The sequence below is a fragment of the Bombina bombina genome, chromosome 10, assembly GCF_027579735.1.
Source record: "Bombina bombina isolate aBomBom1 chromosome 10, aBomBom1.pri, whole genome shotgun sequence".
Taxonomy (NCBI): domain Eukaryota; kingdom Metazoa; phylum Chordata; class Amphibia; order Anura; family Bombinatoridae; genus Bombina; species Bombina bombina.
The window spans coordinates 12,403,414-12,421,808 of record NC_069508.1 but is presented as its reverse complement, the minus strand read 5'-3'; the positions used below and the strand labels follow the sequence as shown (position 1 = coordinate 12,421,808).

General features: G+C 42.4%; 1 protein-coding gene across 1 annotated transcript in view; it reads left to right on the top strand.

Moving 5' to 3' along the window:
• The window catches only part of ASPM (assembly factor for spindle microtubules), a 65,796-nt gene that overhangs the window by 19,657 nt on the left and 27,744 nt on the right, over positions 1-18,395 (top strand). The window contains 13 exon segments of the mRNA XM_053693788.1: positions 535-753; positions 876-1,080; positions 1,360-1,505; positions 8,120-8,248; positions 8,349-8,543; positions 10,354-11,610; positions 11,613-11,714; positions 11,716-12,084; positions 12,086-14,527; positions 14,530-15,645; positions 16,163-16,312; positions 17,668-17,834; positions 18,108-18,267. Of these exon segments, the coding sequence (XP_053549763.1) occupies positions 535-753; positions 876-1,080; positions 1,360-1,505; positions 8,120-8,248; positions 8,349-8,543; positions 10,354-11,610; positions 11,613-11,714; positions 11,716-12,084; positions 12,086-14,527; positions 14,530-15,645; positions 16,163-16,312; positions 17,668-17,834; positions 18,108-18,267 (6,657 nt within the window).

The window sequence follows — 18,395 nt, the reverse complement described above, 5'->3', positions numbered from 1 at the left end:
GCTGTGCTTGGACACTGACCGGTGTTAGTGGCCTGGGAAGTTTAATGCCAATGCATGTTAAAATGTTGTTTTTGGTACTAAAAGCAGTTTTGGGCCTTATTTACGACAAGGCTCACTGCAGACCTCTAGCCCAGCATATAATTTATGCTGCGAGTCCTGTTGCTAACTTTACATTTCCTCAGGACATCTTGTATTTTCCAGCAATATTCTGAGATTAGATGACCAACCTCAATAGCTTTGGATTAAATCTGTAGCTTGTGTGTTTGCTGCACAGTTTGCTCACGTGGGCATCTTGTTACGGATCAGTTTGTGGGTCATAGGTGGTCGTCATAGAAACCACCTCTCCTTAGTGGTGTGACACTCACTGACCATTAGAATACCGTAAAGCTGGATGCAGTTTGCTAAGGTCATGTTTACTGCTGATTTATTGCCGGGAGTCATTTTGTGCAAATGTTACTAGCTGTTTAAGGCCTGTACTTGAGCAGAAGAAAGCTTGTCTCAATGAATCTAAAACCCTCTTCCCTTTACTCACAGGTGGATGTTTTGCTGAATGTTCAGCAATTAAAGGAGGAAATAACATTTCTTAAACAAAGTTACAGCACCCAAAAAAAGCTAGCTGCCCTCCGCTCTTATTCACACTTGACAACTGCCAGGAAGCGAGACAGTGACCATTTTGAGCCAGAGAATTACAGTGAGTGCGTCCTGCTGCTGATGGCGTGGGTTAACTCAGTGTGTGCATTCTATAGCGCTAAGGTAGGTGTACAGTGATGTAATACAGCGGCAAGTAGAACACAAGGGGTTTGGGTGCTTTTATGTAGAACTGGGAACAAGAGTGTAATAAGCATTTGACTACATTTTCTGTCTCTTTCCTTTAGGTGGAAAATTTCACAGTTTCCTTTTCAGATGGGAGAGTTTTCTGCTATCTGATTAACCATTACCATCCCAGTTACGTTCCCATGAACTCTGTGCGCCAGCGCACCACCCTGACTGTCGAATGCTCTCCCAGGGGCGCTGTGGGTCTCAATTCCTCCTCGGACTCTGACAGCTCTGTGGACATGTGGCCAGGCATCTATGACCAAGGTAAATATGAAGATATCTTCTCTGGTATTTTATATTGTCTTCCTGCCTTGACCCTAAGCTAAATAATAAGAAACTCCAGCAAGAGAGATGGATAACGCTGCTTAACTGCATCTCCCTCCTGGGGTGTTTAAATTCACCTGCAATTTCCTCTTTCGCTGTTAATTTGGCTTCCTAATTAAATTAAAGAATTTGTAATGTGCACTCTGCGACATGTGACTGATTAGACCAGGGAACTTCTTTACACCTTTTGTTAAACGTCTTTGTGTCCTTTCTTTGCAGGTGTTGGCACGTCGGACTTGTGTAAGGAATTGCTGGAGAACGAGAAAATGAACTTTAGCTTGGTGAATGCTGCCGTCTCCAACCTTGGTGGAATTCCTGCTATGATCCATCACTCGGACATGTCTAATACTATCCCAGATGAGAAGGTACTAGATGGGCAATAGGAAAAACAAATATCTGTGTGTGTAGAACGTAGATCTTGCCCCAGTGATGGCACTATATAGTGATCTACACGCTGCTGTGCCCTTTCCTTAAAGGGTCGTTATAGTGCAAAAACAAAACACTCTAATTTGTTACAAGCATTCATCTGTGGAATAATACAATGCTCGGTTTACCTTGCAGCAGATGCACCGCTGTGCTGGTCCTGAACAGGACAGGCCGCTGACTGGTAGCTTTGTACGTATGCCACTTGTAACTGACCCGCTGGTTGTGTCCTGTTCAGGGTGATAATGCAGTGTGGCTCGCAAGCAAAACTTTAGCTATTAACCCCTTAAGGACCAGCGACGTACCCTGTATGTCACTGGCCTTTTTTTGGGACTTGATTGTTTTATAGCGTGGTCTTGCCACCAGCGTTGAGACTGCTCTGTTCAACAAAGCCTGCTGGAGGGAGTGCATTAATAGCGTGTTCTTGCTAGACTTGTGCTATTATGTCCTGAAAAAACCCTTAACGACCAGTGACATACAGGGTACATTGTGGTCATTAAGGGATTAACTCCTTTGGCTGGGTAAGCAAGGGGGGGGGGACACAAAGGAGCTAATTACACGTTCTAACACATTGAAACATTTGATAATTACTATTTTATACCATAAAATGCTGTATATATTTAACCTATTTGTCAAACACTTGTAACCCTGTAACATTTGTAATAGAACTGTTTATTTTTGAGGAAGGGAATATACTTTTCTTTCTAATGACCCGGTGAGTCCACGGATCATCATCAATTACAGTTGGGAATATCACTCCTGGCCAGCAGGTGGAGGCAAAAAACACCACAGCAGAGCTGAATATCACTCATCTACACACAATCCCCCAGTCATTCTCTTTGCCTGTAGTGCGAGGAGGAGGTAATGTGTAGGTGTCTGAGAAGTTTTCTTCAAGCAAGATTTTTTTTTTAGCAGAATAAGCTTACTCTGTTCCTTTCTGGGGTCTAGCCTAGTCCACATCAGTCTCTTCAGTAGGGCAGTAGTGGCTTTTGAGCACTTAAAAACTTGTGAGGTACAATCCTCACTGCGTTTTCTCAAGAATCTGCTGCCCTAACTAGAAAACCTGAGTAGGTTTACTCAGTTTTTCTCTCTTCACAGGTCCATGTGAGGTGCTGCACCCTCTCAAACCAGGTGAGCTGGCCTGCTGCCGGACAGCACTTTCAGGAAAGTGCCATTTTAATTTTCTTTTGCAAGGAGATTGCTGGCACCTGTTACAGCTTAAAGCGGTCTTATTTAATATGGAACTTTATTAAACCTTCATGTTTGGGTTTCTTTTAGGCAGTTTGGGCATTGAGACTGTGAGGTGATTTATGGTGGCTCAGTGTGTTATAGTAGTTTTTATACATTAACTTTTGCTCGTGGAGATTACTGTTGTAAGCCGGTTTTTTTTTTGGCAGTTAGGGCTCTCTAACTGCTCTGTATTTGAAAATGAGCTGCAGGACAGGTAGGCACCGCAGTAAAGCTACTGAGGTGTATAGGTAGCCTGAGGTCTATTTGGTTTGTTGAGCTAACACACATTTCTATTTAAAGACACAGTACACATTTATTCTTTTTAAATAAATAATTTTTACACTTTATCCTTATTTTTTTCATAAGATGGATCAAGAGGCTTTTCAAACCATTATCCCAGGCGAAGTTGCTTCTTGTCAGTTATGTTTTGATGCTCAGGTGGAACCCCCAGTTCCTTTTTGTTCCTCATGCATTGAGAGAACTTCAAGTTAGAGATAAAATATTTGAGCATGAGCCACCATTATCCCAGGCAAATGCTGTTAAGGTGTCTTCTGTTGCAGATATGCTGCAGCTTTCTCCTCAAGCGTCCCAACTTTTTCAGTCTCCACATACAGTGCCCTGTGTTTCCTCTTGCAATCCTGTAGGATTTTCTTTACAAGACATTGCTTCCCAGGTATCCCTTGCGATATCTGAGGCCTTGTCAGCTTTTCCCATGTTGCAGGGAAGGTGTAAAAGGAAATTGAAGGAAACTGTAAAGTTTCTGATCAAGTTCTGGCTATCCCTTCCCATAAGCCTGAGGAAGAAGACATGTCGGTAGCATCTGAGGGGGAAATCTCAGACTCAGTGTAATTCCTTCTTCTGATGCTGAAGTGGTATCCTTCAGATTTAAGCTAGAACACCTTCACTTATTACTTAAGGAGGTTTTGGCTACTTTGGACGACTCTGACACAACTATTGTAGTCAATCCTAAAAAGTCTAGTAAATTGAACAAATACTTTGATGTTCCCTCCGCGGTGGAGGTTTTTCCGGTTCCTGACAGTGCTGCAGAGATTATTGCTCGAGAATGGGAAAGACCTGGTATTCCCTTTTCTCCATCTCCTATTTTTAAGATGTTTCCTATAGCGGATTCTATTAAGGAGTCGTGGCAGGCGGTTCCTAAGGTAGGAGCAATCTCCACTTTGGCCAAGAGGACTACTATTCCCATAGAGGATAGTTGTTCTTTTAAAGATCCAATGGATAAAAAATTGGAGGCTTTACTAAAAAAAGATGTATGTCCACCAGGGTCTACAATGGCAACCTGCGGTGTGTATCACCACTGTTACCAGCACTGCAGCATACTGGTTTGATGCGTTGTCTGAATCTCCTTCAGACGGATACCCCTCTTGATGAGATCCAGGACAGGATTAAGGCTCTCGAGTTAGCTAACTCCTTCATTACAGATGCTTCCTTACAGGTTATTAAACTGGGAGCCAAAATTCTGGTTTTGCGGTCCTAGCCCGCAGGGTCTTGTAGTTGAAGTCCTGGTCTGCGGATGTTTTATCTAAATCTGAGCTCATGGTTATTCCTTACAAGGGTAAGGCCTTGTTTAGACCTGGTTTGGCGGAAATTAACTCAGATATTACTGGAGGGAAGGGTTCTTTTCTTCCTCAAGATAAAAAGAATAAGCAGAAGGGACATCGGAGTAATTTTCGTTCCTTTCGTAACTTTAAAGGCAAGTCTTCTTCCCCTTCCTCCAAGCAAGATCAAGCCAAGCCTTCCTGGAAGTCCAGCCAGTCCTGGAATAAGGGAAAGCAATCTAAAAAGCCTTCAGCTGATTCCAAGTCAGCATGAAGGGTTTGCCCTCAATCCGGTAGCAGATCTTTTAGGGGGGCAGACTCTCTCTCTTTTTTCCCAGGCTTGGATAAGAGATGTACCGGATCCCTAGGTGGTGGACATTATCTCCCAGGGATACAAAATAGGCTTCAAATCTTTTCCTCCCAGAGGCAGGTTTCTCCTCTCCAGATTATCTGTAGGCTAGATAAAAAGAGATGCGTTCTTACATTGTGTCAAGGACCTTGCCACTTTGGGGGTAATAGTTCCAGTTCCCTTTCAGGAAAGGGGTCTGGGATTTTACTCAAATCTGTTCGTAGTTCCCAAAAAGGAGGCAACTTTTTGACTAATCGTAGATTTCAAATGTTTAAACAAGTTTCTCAGAGTGCCATCCTTCAAGATGGAGACTATACGCTCCATTCTTCCCTTGGTACAAGAGGGTTAGTTCATGACAACCATATACCTAAAGGATGCATACCTTCATGTTCCCATTAACAGGGACCATCACAAGTTTCTGAGATTTGCCTATTTGGACAATCGTTTCCAGTTCGTGGCCCTTCCATTAAGCCTTGCCACAGCTCCCAGAATTTTTTCAAAGGTTCTGGGGGCTCTTTTAGCTGTGCTTCAATCTCGGGGCATTGCAGTGGCACCTTATCTGGACGACATTCTGGTTCAGGCGCCATCTTTTTAACAAGCAGAATCTCATACGGAGATCTTGTTGTCTTTTCTTCGATCCCACGGATGGAAGGTGAATCGGGAAAAAAGTTCTCTGGTTCCAGCTACAAGGATCGTATTTTTGTGGACCATAATAGACTCCCTGTTAATGAAGATTTTTCTGACCGAGGTCAGAAAAAAGATTTTCGACTCTTGTCTTGCCCTTCAGTCCTCTCCACGGCTGTCAATGGCTCAATGTATGGAGGCAATCGGTCTGATTGTGGCTTCCATGGACATCATTCAGTTTGCTTGGTTCCATCTCAGACCTCTGCAGTTATGCATGCTCAGACAATGGAACAGGGACTATATGGACCTGTCTCTGCGTGTAGATCTAGATCAGGTGTCAATAGACTCTCTTCCGTGGTGGCTTTCTCAGGATCATCTCTACTTGCTTCCGCAGACCCTCCTGGCTGATTGTGACCACGGATGCCAGCTTTCTAGTTTGGGGAGCAGTATGGGGCTTCTTGAAGGCTCAGGGCTTATGGACCCAGGAGGAGTCAGTCCTGCCCAAAACCTCTTGGAGATGAGAGCAATCTTCAATGCTCTTCTGGCCTGGCCTCAGTTAGCCTTAGCCCGGTTTATCAGATTCCAGTCGGACAACATAACCTCGGTGGCCTACATCAACCACCAGGGGGGACTCTGAGTTCCTTGGCCATGACAGAGGTGGCCCGAATTATTCAGTTGGCAGAGTCCCACAACTGCTGTCTTTCTGTGATCCACATCCCAGGAGTGGACAATTGGGAAGCGGATTTTCTGAGCAGACAGACTTTTCATCCCGGGGAGTGGGAACTTCATTCAGATGCGTTTTCCAGCTTGACCCTTAAGTGGGGGCAGCCGGAGTTAGATCTCATGGCTTCTCGTCAGAATGCCAAAATTCCGAGATACAGCTCAAGGTCAAGAGATCTGCAGGCATTTCTGATCGATGCTCTGGCAGTTCCTTGGAACTTCAGTTTAGCATACCTGTTTCCTCCATTCGCTCTCCTTCCAAGAGTCATTGCTCGAATCAAGCAGAAGAGGGCGTCTGTAATTCTCATAGCCCCGGCGTTGCCTTGCAGGATTTATTATGCAGACCTAATGGAAATGTCATCCTTTCCACCTAGGAGATTGCCTCTGAGGAAGGACCTTCTACTTCAGGGTCCCTTCCTTCATCCAAATCTCGTTTCTATGAAGCTGACTGCTTTGGAGATTGAACGCTTATCTAAGCGTGGATTTTCAGAGTCGGTCATTGAGATCTTGATGCAGGCTCGTAAACCTGTGACTCGCAGGATTTACCATAAAATCTGGGGTAAATACTTGTTTTGGTGTGAATCCAAAGGATATTCTTGGAGTAGAGTAAGGGTTCCTAGGATTTTGTCCTTTCTCCAGGATGGTCTGGAGAAGGGTTTGTCGGCAAGTACTCTAAAGGGTAAGATTTTGGCATTGTCTATTTTGTTACATAAGCGCTTGGCGGATGTGCCAGACGTGCAATTGTTTTGTCAGGCCTTGGTTAGAATTCAGTCTGTGTTTAAATCTGTTACTCCTCCATGGAGTCTTAAACTTGTTCTTAAAGTTTTACAACAGGATCTGTTTGAGCCTATGCATTCTTTAGATATTAAGATGTTATCTTTGTAAAAAAAAAAAAAATTGTTGCTATTTCCTCTGCTCGGAGAGTTTCTGAACTCTCTCTTCTTTACAGTGTGATTCCCCTTATCTTATATTTCACTCTGATAAGGTGGTTCTGCGTACTAAGTTTGGTTTCCTGCCCAAAGAATATTAATCAGGAAATCGTTGTACCTTTGTGTCATAATCCTTCTTCTCACAAAGAACGCTTGTTGCATAATCTGGATGTTGTGTGAGCCCTAAAATTTTATTTGCAGACAACTAAGGACTTTCGTCAGTCTTCTGCATTGTTTCTTTGCTTTTCTGGGAAATGCAAGGGTCAGAAAGCTACGGCTACTTCACTTTCCTTTTGGCTGAAGAGCGTTATTCGCTTGGCATATGAGACTGCTGGACAGGAACCTCATGAGAAAATCATTCCACAAGAGCTGGTTCTTCTTCCTGGGCCTTCAAAAATTAAGCTTCTGTGGAACAGATTTGCAAGGCTGCAACTTGGTCATTTTTGCACACTTTTTTCAAATTCTATAAATTCGATACTTTTGCCTTGCCTGAGGCTTCTTTTGGGAGACAGGTTCTTCAAGCAGTGGTGCCTTCTGTTTAGGTTCATGTCTTGTCCCTCCCTTATCATGTGTCCTCTGGCTTGGGTATTGGTTCCCAACAGTAATTGATGATGATCCGTGGACTCACCATGTCATTAAAAAGAAAACAAAATTCATGCTTACCTCATAAATTTCTTTCTTTCTTGACACGGTGAGTCCACGGCCCGCCCTATATTCAGACATTATCTTTTTATATAAACCTCAGGCACCTCTGCACCTTGTGTTACTTCCTTTCTCTCCTTTCCCTTTGGTTGAATGACTGGGGGATTATGGGTAGGGGAGTGATATTGAACAGCTTTGCTGTGGTGCTCTTTGCCTCCTCCTGCTGGCCAAGAATGATATTCCCAACAGTAATTGATGATGATCCATGGACTCACCGTGTCAAGAAAGAAAGAAATTTATCAGGTAAGCATAATTTTTTTTTTTTTTTTTTTTTTTTTGGCATGGCTGTCTCGTGTCAGATGTTCTCTATATGAAATGCTGTTGCTCGACCCCGTGTGCCTTTTTATTTTATTCTGCAAATCACACTGTTCCCTTTACTTTTAATGTTAAGATACGGTGCATCTAGTGACTGTATGTAATGAATGCTCTCATCTGTTTACGGCCAGGTTGTCATTGCGTATCTCTCATTTCTCTGCGCTCGGCTGTTGAATCTGCGTAAGGAGGCCAGAGCAGCCAGAGTGATCCAGGCAGCATGGCGAAACTACAGGCTGAGAACGGAAGAGCAGCTGCTGGAGGTGAACGAACATATTTAGAACACTGACCCATTTGCTGAGGGTACTAAAGATCAATATTACATTTTGTTATTTTTTTATTTTCTTCTTCCTTGTCTTGTAGAAAAAGCACAAGGCTGCTTGTACTATCCAGGCTGCAGCAATTCGCTTTCTCTTTAGACGGCGGCAGCTGAAAAGGGCTTTGTCTGCCATTGTCATTCAGAAACACTGGCGCCGGCGCATGGCACAAAAGCTGTCTGCAGAGCTAAAAGCTCACAGATGGCGAGGAATTCAGGAACGTGCTGCTGTGAGAATTCAGGTAGGGACAAGATGTCTTTTATAAAATGTATTATTCTTATGTTTTACTTCTCTGACAATACGCTTACTCTTTAGTAAAGGAGTACAGGAACAGGTACCCTGATGAGTGAAGCCTGTACTTGTATAGACCTCCTAGTCAATGTGTGTTCTCTGTTTTGCTGGTTGTGATCCTGAGTCCGACACAAGATCATATTGAGGTGTGCGAGCACAGTCAGGCGGTTTGCGATGAGGATCTCTGATTAGATGAGCGAGGGTCTGCTAACGGTGAGCAGGGGGCATGCAGGAGACCCGGTATTTCTATAGCACATACACAGGGTGCGCCATGCTCAGCTGAGCTTAAAAAATTTGGGTTCAGTGTCCCTTTCTTTCGTGAATCAGATGGAGCATGAAATTTTAAGCAATGTTCTAATTTACTCCTATTATCAAATTTTCTTTATTCTCTTGGTAACTTTATTTGAAATGCAAGGATGTAAGTTTAGATGCGGCCCATTTTTGTTGAACAACCTGGGTTGTCCTTACTGATTGGTGGATAAATTCACCACCAGTAAAAAAAAGTGCTGTCCAGAGTTGAACCAAGAAAAAAGCTTAGATGCCTTTTTTCAAATAAAGATAGCAAGAAAACGAAGAAAAATGATAATAGGAGTAAATTAAAAAGTTGCTTGAAATTGCATGCTCTATTTGAATCACGAAAGAAAAATTTTGGGTTCAGTGTCCCTTTAAAGGGATAGTAAAGTCCAAATTAAACTTTCATGATTCAGATAGGGCATGTCATTTTAAACAACTTTCTAATTTAAAGGGACACTGTACTCAAAAAATGTCTTTTGTGATTCAGATAGAGCATGCATTTTTAAGCAACTTTCTAATTTACTCCTATTATAAAATGTTCTTCATTCTCTTGGTATGTTTATTTGAAAAGCAAGAATGTAAGTTTAGATGCCGGCCCATTTTTGGTGAACAACCTTGGTTGTCCTTGCTGATTGGTCAGCACCAATAAACAAGTGCTGTCCATGGTACTGAAGCAAACATTTGCTGGCTCCTTAGCTGAGATGCCTTCTTTTTCAAATAAAGATAGCAAGAGAACGAATTAAAATTGATAATAGAAGTAAATTAGAAAGTTGCTTAAAATTGCATGCTCTATCTGAATCATGAAAGAAAAAATTTGGGTTCAGTGTCCCTTTTAATTTTATCATAAAATTTGCTTTCCTCTATTGGTATTCTTAGTTGAAAGCTAAACCTAGGTAGGCTCATATGCTAATTTTTAAGCCCTTGAAGGCCGCCTCTGAGCTGACTGCATTTGACAGTTTTTTCACAGCTAGAGGGCGTTTGTTCATGTGTTTCATATAAATAACATTGCGCTTGTGCACATGAAGTAATTTAAGAGTCAGCACTAATTGCCTGAAATGCAAGTCTGTCAAGATGTGAGATGAGGCAGTCAGCTGAAGCAAAGATGCAAGTTAATAACAGAGGTAAATAGTATTTCTATAGCAGTGTTGGTTATGCAAAACTGGGGAATGGTAAATAAAGGGATTATCTTATCTTTTTAAACAATACATTTTTTGTTGTTTACTATCCCTTTAAGAGGCTGGTGGGAATAGCTATTGACCATGCAAGTGTGTAAGGAGCATTTGACATAGCAGACACAAGAGGAAGAGATAGGATAGCTTATGTTTAACCTGAGCCCATATGTGTGGTTTGTATCCATTGTGGAGGGGATTACATTACTTGTTTTTTGTACATATATATTGATATTGTTTGGGTGAATTGTTGGTCATGTTTTCGTCATACTAATTAGTTTATTTTTTTGTTTTCAGTGTGTTTGGAGATCCTACTCGGCCAGGAATTACTTCTGTACACTCAGACGCTCTGTTATCCTTATTCAAGCAAGAGTGAGAACCAAGATGGCTGTTGGCGCTTACACTAGATTGCTGTGCGCCACATTAACCATACAGAGATGTCTGCGCTCCTGGCTGCTAGCTAAAAAAATAAGGCAGCAATATCTTCAGCTGAAAGCTGCTTCTGTGGTCATTCAGTCTGCTTACAAGCAGTGGAAGAGAAGAAAGCTCAGAAGACAAACCCATGCAGTTCAGCTCCTTCAGAGAGTCTACAGAAGATGGAGAGTGCGCAGGCAAGCGCTACAGACAGCTGCCGCCATCAAGATACAGTCGTGCTATCGTATGTATAGAGAGAGACAGCGGTATCTTGCAGTAAAGTGCCACATTATCAAGATCCAAGCTTGGTTTAGATGCCGTAGAGACCAACGAGCATTTGAAACCAAGAAAAAACACGCTCTCATCCTACAGAAATATTACAGAGCCTATAAACAAGGATGTTTGGAGAGAGAACGTTTTTTGCAGAAGAGGCATGCAGCAGTTTCTTTACAGGCTGCGTACAGAGGATTGGTAGACCGAAGACTTTATCGTCAACTGAAAGCAGCAATTCATATTCAGTCTTTATGGAGGATGCACCAGCAAAGGAAGCGGTTTGAGTGCATGAGGCAGCTCATTATTCTGCTGCAGGCAAATGTCAGAAGGTACCAGCAAATGACAAGATATAGGAACATGAAGAGGGCAGCGTGCATCATTCAGTGCCGCTACAGAGCATATGTGGCCACCAAGAATGCTATGTATGTCTACAAGAGAGTCTGCAATGCTGTCACTGTGTTACAATCTGCCTTTCGCAAATTTCAGGCAAGAAAGAATGCATTAAAGCATAACAGTGCCATAAAGATCCAGTCATTTTACCGTGCACATGTTGTCCGAAAGAGATTCCTTGCAATGAAAGCTGCAGCAATAAAGATTCAATCTGTGATAAAAATGAGATACCAGCGCTGCCATTATCGTGCTCTTAGAGTGGCATCTATTTATGTTCAACGACAGTTTCGAGCAAATAGATTAATGCAACAAGAAAGGGCAGCTTATATGAAATTACACAGTGCTTTTATTAAACTGCAAGCAGCTGTACGAGGACACTTAGTGAGGAATCAAATACAATTATGGCATAATGCTGCAATTATCATACAAGCCAGCTATCGAATGAAAAAGCAAAAGAAGCAATATTTACTAATTGCGGAAAAGCCGCTGTAAGAATTCAGTGCAGGTATCGTGCGCACAAGGAGCGACTTCATCACAGAGAAAAATACTTGATACTAAAACAAGCAGCTGTCCGACTGCAAAGCAACCTATAAAGGTTACAGTGTGCGTAAAAATACTAGAAATCAGCATGCCGCAGCAAGATGCATACAGACTGCCTTCCGATGTTACATTGCCCGGTGCAGATATGAGCAAATCAAGCAGTCTGTTGTAAAAATTCAGAGGTGGTACAAGCTCATGTAAGTGGCAAAACACGAGAGAGAGAAGTTCTTAAAAACTAGAAGAGGTATAATCGCTGCACAAGCAGCCTATCGTGGCTGGAAAGCAAGACAGCTTATTCAGAAGCGGCACAAGGCTGCGCTCCGTATTCAGTCTGTATTCAGGAAATTTGCTGCTCAGAAGAAACTACAAGCAATGAGAACAGCAGCTGTGACCATACAGCAACAGTACAGGGGCCATACTTGTTGGGAGGAGAGCAAGGCGACAGTTTCTTGATCTCCATGAGAAGTCCAAGAGGATTCAGGCTGTATGGAGAGGCTGGCTTGTTAGAAAAGCAATACGGCAGCAGCAGAAGGCAGCAATTCTTATACAGTCCTATTACAAAATGCATATCCATCACACCAGGTATATGGCTCTTAAGGGGGCATCTGTGGTTATTCAGATGCATTTCAGGGCTCTCAAAGCAGGACTAACCCAACGAACATGTTATCTAAAAATAAAAGCTGCTGTGGTCGTCTTACAAGCTGCTTACCGAGGAAAGATGATAAGGAAACAAATTCAAGATCTCCATAAAGCAGCAGCCAAAATACAGACAACCTATCGCACATTCATTGTACGGAAGCAATTCCTAGCTCTCAGAACTGCGACTATTGTGATTCAGAGGCGATACCGTGCAGAAATTTTGTGTGAAATCCAGCAGACAGAGTACAAACGCCTGAGGAATACAGCCGTTGTGTTGCAGTCAGTTTACCGTGGTGTGAAAGTAAGAAGAGAAATCAGTCGGATGCACAAATCTGCTGTTATAATTCAAGCATGGTTCAGGATGCAGAGTATGAGAATAAAATATAAGACGATGAAGCTCTCAGCTGGTATTATTCAGCAAAGGTGCAGAGTGTGGCTAGAGAGCAGGCGGGTACGCAGCCGTTACCTGGAAATAAAGAGAGCTGCCTGTAGATTGCAGGCTGTGTGGAGAGGCAGGAAGACGCGGGAAAGCATAAGGAGGCTACATAAAGCTGCAACCATAATACAGTCCCATTATCAAATGCTCAAGCAAAAGCGCAGCTATAATGCCCTAAGGGAAGCAACCAAGAAGATGCAACTTCGTTATCGAGCGTCTAAGGAAAGAAATAAACACGTATATCAGTATGTTAGCCTGAGGAATGCTGCTCTGTGTATTCAGGCTGCTTTCCGTGGGATGAAAGTTAGACAAGAGCTTCAAGCCAAACATAAGGCAGCCACTTTTATTCAGCGGAAATTTAAGACCATTTTAGCCAGGCGCTCTTTTGTTACACTCAAGAAGGCTGTTGTGTCAATTCAAAGAAGGTTTAGGATGCTGAGGAATGCAAAGCGCCAGAGACAAGAGTGCATAAAACTTCGGGAAGCTGCCGTTGCTGTTCAGGCTGCTTACAGAGGCCTGAGAGCAAGGGAGCATGGTTTAAACGTTATGCATGCGTCCGCTGCAGTCATTCAGGCAGCATACAGAAAACACAAAGCAGTGGTGGCCTATCAAGCTATGAGACATGCCTCCATTCTCTTACAGCGACAATACAGAGCTTATAAAATGGCTAAGTATGAGAGAAACATATATTTAAAGAAACGGCACGCAGCAGTCGTTATCCAGTCCGCTTACCGTAAGCTGAGGTGCAGACAGAAGCTGCACAAAATGAACCAGGCTGCTTACAAAATCCATGCTACTTTTAAGATGCACCTTTGCCGCTGCAGGTACCTTAAGGTTCGGTGGGCTGTGTTTGTGATCCAGCACCGGTACAGAGCAAACAAACAGAGGGACTTTGAAGTGCTGCGCTATTCTATCATGAAAAATGCAGCTTGCTGCATCCAATCCTTTTATCGAGGTTGGATTGTGAGGAAAGAGCAGAAGCAAATGACTGAATCTGCTATTGTGATTCAAAAAAATATCCGAACATACCAGGCACGAAGCTACTATCTGTCACTGAGGTCAGCTATAGTAGCCATACAGAGGTGCTATAGGGCCACTGTACTAAGACGTACACAATATCACCAGAATCAGTTGCTTCTTAGAGCCACTGTTTGCATCCAAGCCTCATACAGAGGGTTTATTGTGAGGAAAGAGCTTGCGCAGAAGCACAGAATGGCGACTAAAATCCAGTCTACATTTAGAATGTACAGAGCACATGTCAAATATAAAGCAATGCAGTTGGCTGCTAGAAGGATTCAAGCTTGGTATAGGCAGACTTCTCAGTGTAGGCGGATACGAGCAGCGTATCTGAAACTGTGTGACTCTACAGTAGCCATTCAGGCAGCGTATAGAGGAATAAGCGCTCGCAAGAAAGTAACATCTTTGCACGTTGCAGCAACTGCGATCCAGTCCTATTACAGGATGTACAGACAACAGAAATGTTACAGGCGCCTGTTACAAGCTACTTGTACCATACAGCAGCGATACAGAGCAAAGAAGTCTGGAGATGTCGATCGGTTCCACTACCAGAAGATCAGGAAAGAAACTGTATTGTTGCAGGCTGCTGCTCGAGGAATGAGAACAAGAAAGGAGCTTAGGAAAATGCACCAAAGTGCTGTGATAATACAAAGACATTTTAAAACTGTTATTGAAAGAAAACAATTTTTAAAACTCAGGTTGGCAACAGTTTGTGTACAGAGAAAATACCGGGCTTCAGTTGTAAGCAGATCCCAACGGTCGGCAGTTTCTTATCTTTACGTAAAGCTGCTATCTGCATTCAGGCTACTTACCGAGGGTTTAAAGAGAGGGAGAAACTTAGAGAGAGACACAGAGCAGCAACAAAAATCCAGGCCATGTACAGGATGCACAAGCTGCGTACCTCATATAAAGTCCTGACACAAGCTGCTACACACATACAGTGTTGGTATAGGGGATACAGAATAGCAAGGCGTGAAAGAGAGAACTACCTGGTGCTTCAGAAGGCAGCAATCCTCATACAGGCCTCGTATAGAGGCACAAAAACGCGTAAGAACTTGCAAGCTATGCACAGTGCAGCAAACGTCATCAAGTCTACTTATAAGATGTACAAACAAAGGAAATACTACAAGGACTTGCACATGGCTGTGAGAATTGCACAGCAAAGGTTTAGAGCAAACCGCACAAGAGACCGAATCCACCAACAATACGCGGTTATCAGGAAAGCTGCGCTGTGCATCCAGTCTGCATTCCGTGCCATGAACGCAAGGCGAGAAGCCAAAAGAAACGCAGCAGCTGTAGTGATTCAGACTGCGTGGCTGATGCATACAGACAGGAAAATGTTTGTAAAAATGAAGTCTGCAGCTGTAATTGTTCAGGCAGCTTTTAGAGGGCACAGAATTAGGAAACAATGCAAACAAATGCACGAAAGTGCACGTCTTATACAGAAATGGTACAGACACTGCCATACTGCTGCTGAACAGAGAGCCCAATACCTTTCCATGAGAAGAGCTGCTGTTACACTTCAGTCGGCTTACAGGGGGATGATGGCACGGAAACTAGCACAGAGAGCACGAGCCGCTAGAAAGCTGCAGTCTCTTATCCGTATGGCTGCATGCCGAAATAAGTTTCTACAACTCCGAGCAGCCACCATCAAGTTGCAATCATACTATCGCATGTGCAGGGCACGGAGGTTGTTTAATATGCAGAAGGAGGCTGCTGTGATCCTGCAGAGACTCTATAGAGCTCATGTTGCCATGAAACACCTGAGAGCAACCTATTTGCAAATACAGAGAAGAATAGTCTGCATACAAGCTGCAGTCCGTGGGCACCAGGAGCGTAGGCGGCTTCAAAAAATGCAGAGCAGCGCAATAAGAATGCAGGTGAGTGTTTATCTGCTTGTGTTACACAATTACATCTGGTTATTGTTAAAACTACAAATGAACATTTAAAGTTTTCCCAATGTTATCCATGATGGTCAATAAGTGAAATATTGAGGAAAGACATGAATACATTTGTTTCCTTTTTCTCAAGGTCTGTCTGCAACAGGGGGAGGGGGCAGCTGTATTTCACTATCTTCTAATTATTCCTGGCTCTTACTTTAACATTTACATTTGTATTTTCAGAAAAAAATAATGTATTACAGAACATTTTATATGCCAAACAATTATATATAAATCATGGAGACTGAACATCAGGCTGAGGGCTGCAAGGTTATGAACCCCCACCCCCCCCCAAAAAAAAAAAAAAAAAAAAGCTCCCAGATGTTAGCAACTTACAAAAAAACATCTGAGAGCTTTTTGCCCTCCTTGTGAGCATCTATCGTCTGGTTCAGTTTGTTCCTATATATTACATGCAGTTAGTGAACGTCTGGCTGACCTGTGTGTTCTGGTTATGTAGGCTGTATGGCGCGGTTTCATTCAGAGAAGAGCGTTCTTGCGGTACAGAGCTTCTGCATTAATTATACAACAGCGATACCGAGCTTGGTGTCTCCAGAAATTACAGCGTTGGGAATATTTGAAGCAGATAAAAGCTGCAGTTGTGCTACAGGTACTGCCCCTAGACCTCTGTATATGGCATTTGGTGCTGAACTTTGCTAGTTCTATTAAAGGGACAGTCTAGTCAAAATTTTAACTTTTATGATTCATAGGCATGCAATTTTAAACAACTTTCCAATTTGCTTGGTATTCTTTGTTAAAAGCTTAACCTAGATGCTAATTTTTAAGCTCTTGAAGGCCACCTCTTATCTCAGTGCATTTTGACAGTTTTTTCACAGCTATACAGAGCTGGTTCATGTGTGCCATATAGGTAATATTCCTGAGGAGTTATTTATGAGAGGACACTGGCTAAAATGTAAGTCTGTCAAAAGAACTGAAATAAGGGGGCAGTCTGCAGAGGCTTAGATACAAGATAATCACAGAGGTAAAAAGTGTATTTATATAACTGAGATAAGGGGCAGTCTGCAGAGTTTTAGATACAAGTTAATCACAGAGGTAAAAAGTATATTAATATAACTGAGATAAGGAGCAGTCTGCAGAGGCTTAGATACAAGGTAATCACAGAGGTAAAAAGTATATTAATATAACGGATAAGGAGGCAGTCTGCAGATGATTAGATACAAGGTAATCACAGAGGTAAAAAGTATATTAATATAACTGAGATAAGGAGCAGCCTGCAGAAGCTTAGATACAAGGTGATCATAGAGGTCAAAAGTATATTAATATAACTGAGATAAGGAGCAGTCTGCAGAGGCTTAGATACAAGATAATCACAGAGGTAAAAAGTGTATTTATATAACTGAGATAAGGGGCAGTCTGCAGAGTTTTAGATACAAGTTAATCACAGAGGTAAAAAGTATATTAATATAACTGAGATAAGGAGCAGTCTGCAGAGGCTTAGATACAAGGTAATCACAGAGGTAAAAAGTATATTAATATAACGGATAAGGAGGCAGTCTGCAGAGGATTAGATACAAGGTAATCACAGAGGGTAAAAAGTATATTAATATAACTGAGATAAGGAGCAGCCTGCAGAAGCTTAGATACAAGGTGATCATAGAGGTCAAAAGTATATTAATATAACTGAGATAAGGAGCAGTCTGCAGAGGCTTAGATACAGGGTAATCACAGAGGTAAAAAGTATATTAATATAACCGTGTTGGTTATGTAAAACTAGGGAATAGGTGATAAAGAGATTAGCTATCTTTTTAAACAAACATTTTCAAGTAGACTGTCCCTAAGTAAACATCCTACGGGTTTAAACCTTTTTATTTATATTTATTTTAAATTGATGGCTAACTGGTGGCAAAGATTGAATTCCGAAATAAGATGCAATAAGTCTGCAGCCACAACCATATTCATGGAATTATTCTAGTAAAATATAATATTCAATCTGTTATATTGCAGGCTGTATACAGGGGGTTCCAGGCCAGGAAGATTGTGCGCAGGGAGCGGGCAGCTCATATCATTCAGAGCTGGTATCGCTGTTACAAGGCGCGTAAAAACTATAGTGCGCTCCTCCAAGCCGTGCAAACTGTGCAACGTCACATCCGAGCAAAACAGGAGAGGGCCAGGTATGTAACAAAACCGCTTCAGATACCCAAACATTAATATATTTACTCCTTGTGTGACTGCGAAATCCCTGAAAATGGCTGATGTGAATATTTGCTTTTATTCTGTGTGATTTATTTCTTACTGTTTTATCCCTATTGACATTTGATTGTGAAAAAGTTTCTGAATAAATCTATTGTGACTCTTTTTAGTGCTACAAAAATCCTTTGAGCATAAATAGTAGCAGCTACTTAGAAGCCAGATGATGAGAAGGATGTTTATTTATAATGTATCAGGTTCCTGGAAGTGCGAATGGCCGCTGTGCGCATTCAGAGGAGGTGGAGAGAGGTGCGATCGACTCGTTTCTACCGCCTAATGTTCCTACAAAAAAGAACTGCAGCCCTGAAGATCCAGTCTGTGTTTAGAGGCTGTGTTGCCAGGCGGAAAATATTCAGGGTTAGTACACTGTACTGCTTTGCTTACAAATTGGATTTGCAGCAAGAATTAGAGCTCATGTCTCACAGAGCTCAGTAAACACCTGTAATATCCCAGCTTTATCTCCAGACCTTCTAAATATTTCTTAC